Raw genomic sequence first — 3,910 nt, forward strand, 5'->3', positions numbered from 1 at the left:
GGCGGGAGCCTGGCCCAGCTGCTCAGGGAAGGGCAGCGCTGGCAGCCTGGCACCCTCGGGCGCCCAGGAATAATACAGCTGCCATCAGCACAGCCCGGCTCCGGCCAGAGCCCGCCTGGATCCTGCCCTGGATGCCGCCTGGATCCTGCCCTTGCCTGTCGCTCTGCCGCAGGGAAACGGGGCCGGAGCCAAAGGAGAGCTGCAGGATTTTCCAAGCATTGTTTAACCCGTGCCGGTGGCACAGCCCAGCATTAATTCGATGCCGTTCTTCAGCTGCAGTTATTTTTTATTATCGTTATGGATTTTTTTGTTACAGTTTCAGATTGAAACCCCAACTATTACAAAAATAAAGATGGATGATAGGATGGTATTTCCCCACAGCTTGGGATCTGAGGGGGAAAACCATTTTCTTTTGTCCTTCTCCAAAGAGCAGATGGATCTGCCTCCCAGCTGATCTCCCCAGCAGACACCTCATTGCCGGCACATCTTCCCTTTTTTTTTTTCCTTTTTTCCCAAGGCTCTGAGAAAATCCATGGAAGCACCGCCTCGAAATTTATGCCTTTCAAGGCAGCGTGTGGCCTGTGCTGCCCTCAGAAGTTCCCTCGCTGAAGTACAACCCGAGAGATCCGCCCAGCGAGTCACTGCCTGCACCGAGGCTCTGGGGATGCTCGGGAGCAATTCCCACCCGGCTCCGAGGGAATACTGAGGGCTGGGCTGGCCGGGTGAAGCAGCTCCTTCCCAGCTCCCTCTCAGAAATCCTGGGAGTGGGAGCTCTCGCCAGGCTGGAGGTTAGTCCGGAGCTTGTACATGTGATCCAAGGCTTGGGTAAGGAAAGTCCCGGTGGTGTTGATCTCCATCAGGGTTAAGTTATCCAGCTAAAAGGGGGAATAACAGGATCTGGGAAGACAAGGCACTCAGGAAGCAGCTCACAGCCCACAGTTCCCTTTAGTGACATCCCAAAGGACAGACGCAGCTGCCACCCCTGTCAAGAGAAGCACCCAAGCACCATTTCAAGCATCATTCCCCACCCCTGGAAGTGCTCAAGGACAAGCTGGATGGGCTTTGGAGCTGCCTGTTCTAACGGAAGGTGTGGAACAGGGGTGGAGTGACACCTTTAAGACCCAACCCAAACCATTCCATGACTCCCTGCTTCCCACAAAGCACAGGGAGCCGCCCCCGGCCCGCAAGGCGCGGGTCCAACCCACGGCTCCAGCACCCCGGTGACGCACCCACCACCCGGGACAAGCATGCCCCAGAGCCAGCCTCTTCCCAGCAGCTCATTCCTCATCCCTCAGCACCCCCAGGGCAGCTGGATCCCCCCGGGATGAGGTCCTGGCACACCTTGGCGTGAGCCTCCTGCTGCCGCACGAAGCTGTCCGCGGACAGCCGCAGCTTGGCCATGCGCGTGTCCCACGTGTCCTTCACCAGCGTCCGGATCTCGTCCGCCCTGGGGATGTTGTCAGAGGCACTGGGACAGGGAAAGGCAAGGCAGGATCAGAGCAGGCTGTGAGGGATGTGTGGTTATGCCACTGAGTGGTGGTGTCACCGTCTCACCCCCCACCCCGAGGCGCTTGCAGGACAGTTTGCTAAAAACCTGCGACTGCACATTAAAATCCTCTCTGCTCCTCATGCTGCTAGGATTTCTGGGATGGCTCCTTTCCCCAGGAATGCTCAGCTCCAACGCAGCAGCTGGTTGTCGCTAGAATCCTTCTGCTCTTTAATTGCCCAGCTGGTACGAGGCACGCAGAGGGCCCCTAACCCGGCCAAAGTCACGGCCAGCCGAGAATCCAAGAGCTCAGGCACGCTGAAATCCCCAGCTCGGGGCTCCCAGGGCTCCATCAGGGAGAATTAAGCTGGAAGTGCTGTGCCACATCGCCCCATTAAGGCCATTCAGCGCTGCCATAAGGACCCCGGGATGTGATCGATGCGGGCGGACAGAGCTGTCAGGGTTGCTGGAGCGTGCTGGGAAGGAGCAGCACGCCAGGAGCCTCCTCTCCAGAGGAAAAGCCAGAGCTGGAATGCCCACCCTGCTTAATCGAGGGCTTAAAGTCAGCAGAGCCCTCGCCGAGACAAATACCAGCCAGCACATTTTACAAGTGAAATGCCTCAGCAGGCAGGAGCTCAGGCTCGGAATATCCCCGGCCTCCTGCTTCCCAGGCTGAGGGAAGAGGAGCTTTCCTCCTGAAGGGGAGCCAAGCAAGAAGCCTGCAGGCTTTAGGCTGCTGAACAGATTGCAGCCGTGGAACGTGCTGCGGATCCTCCGGGCCTCCACGCCGAGCTGCTGCTCAATAAAGCGGCACAGCCCCAATTACGAGGCCACGGAACAAGCAACCCCCCCAAGTTCCTGAAAGGCACAGTTACCACGAGGGAAGTGCTGCTGTGAAATCTTGGCAGGCTGAGGGATAAACCTCCCTTCACTCTCCCTGTCCCCACCGCCCTGCAGGGCTGCTGCCAAGCAAAGCCTGAAAAATCGCCCGTGCTCACGAGTAGTGGGGTGGAAAACGGGCCAGCTCAGCTCCTACTCACTAGTTCAGCAGCAGCTTGGTGAGTTCCATGTAGTAGGGGCTGGGCATCGGAGTGAAGGTGTCCTTTTTGCGCTCCTGATCCCGGATTTCCTCCAGTTTCCCTAAAATAAAACCGGGGATGCTCAGGTGTTGCCAGGCTTTCAGTGCTCTGGGTGTGTTTTTGGCCCTGCCTGGGAAAACCGACATTGTTTCTGTAGGATCAGCTCAGTGCCCAAGCCTCAAATGTTATGAGGGCAGAGAAAGGCTCCTGTGAGGAGGCACACAAGGGACAGGGATGCCTCCAAGGTCTCCCTCCTCACAGAGCATCATCCAGAGGTTTTCCCAGGGAGTTAGTGACAGCATGAGAGGAATGGCCTCAATTTTTGCCAGGGGAGGCTCAAGTTGGACATCAGGGAGAATTTCTCGACTGAAAGGGTAATTAAACATTGGAAGGGGCTGCCCACAGAGGTTTGGAGTGCCCATCCCAGGAGGTGTCCAAGGAATAAATGGATGTGGCTCTCAGTGCTCTGGGCTGGGGACAAGGTGGGGATTGGTCACAGGTTGGACTTGATGATCTTGGAGGGCCTTTCCAACCTAAAAAATTCTGGGATTCTGTGAGCCAAGGTCCCCAAAGCTCCCTCTGAACAAGTAAACAAAGCATTCCAGTGGTGGAACATGAGACCCTTCTCTCTCCCTTGCTTTGTGTTTTTGAGTTAAGCTCCCCACTAATGGTGAAAAATGGATTATTTTCAATTTCATGTTTCCACTGCACCCACTGAAGGCCAGAGCTGAATCCAGAGCCTCCATCCTCACCAACATCCATCCATTCTGGGGGAATGAGCCGGCACTTCTGCCTCTGCTTCAGATTAATGGCCAACCACACAGGCACTTCCACCGGCAAACCAGGATTGAAGGGACCCAGATCTCCCTGGAAAACAAATCAAGGATGAGAGGAGGGCAGCAGCCAGGGCTCGGACTGCACAGAACTTGTCTGCTAATGTGGTGTGAGTTTCCAGAGGATTTGGAAAAGCCTGAGTCAAAAAGATCCTGCATTTCCTCCTCTCACTTCCCAGAATTCTTGCTCTCAGACTTCTCCTCATCTCCCTCGAGAAGCAATAACCAACATTTCCCGTGCATTTTCTATTTCGAGGTGTTTCACAGGAGTCACAGCCACAAATTCCATCTCCCTGGATGTGCAGTCTCTGGACCCACGCCAAGGGCTCCCAGAGGCTCCCCAGGTTCTGGTCAGCACCCAGGACAGCCGGACACTCCCGGCCGGAGTTCAGGGGCTGCACAAATCCCCAAAAATGTGGGGACAGCCCAGCCCCCTCCCAAACCTCCCAGGGGCTGCAGTGCCTCTTCTCCCAAACCGGTCCCCCCTCTGCTTGTCACCCCCCAACCCCTTA

The 3,910-nt window shown here is 56.3% G+C and overlaps 1 protein-coding gene across 1 annotated transcript in view; it reads right to left on the minus strand.

Moving 5' to 3' along the window:
• Window positions 1-308: 308 nt before the first annotated feature.
• GINS2 (GINS complex subunit 2) overlaps window positions 309-3,910 on the minus strand; it is a 3,949-nt gene continuing 347 nt past the window's right edge. The window contains exons 2-5 of the mRNA XM_008638677.2: window positions 3,318-3,432; window positions 2,527-2,626; window positions 1,342-1,468; window positions 309-875 (exon numbers count right to left, since the gene is read on the minus strand). Of these exons, the coding sequence (XP_008636899.1) occupies window positions 750-875; window positions 1,342-1,468; window positions 2,527-2,626; window positions 3,318-3,432 (468 nt within the window). The 3' untranslated portion in view covers window positions 309-749. The remainder of the gene's footprint in view (window positions 876-1,341; window positions 1,469-2,526; window positions 2,627-3,317; window positions 3,433-3,910) is intronic.

Source organism: Corvus brachyrhynchos, unplaced genomic scaffold (genome assembly GCF_000691975.1).
Source record: "Corvus brachyrhynchos isolate BGI_N302 unplaced genomic scaffold, ASM69197v1 scaffold26, whole genome shotgun sequence".
Lineage (NCBI taxonomy): Eukaryota > Metazoa > Chordata > Aves > Passeriformes > Corvidae > Corvus > Corvus brachyrhynchos.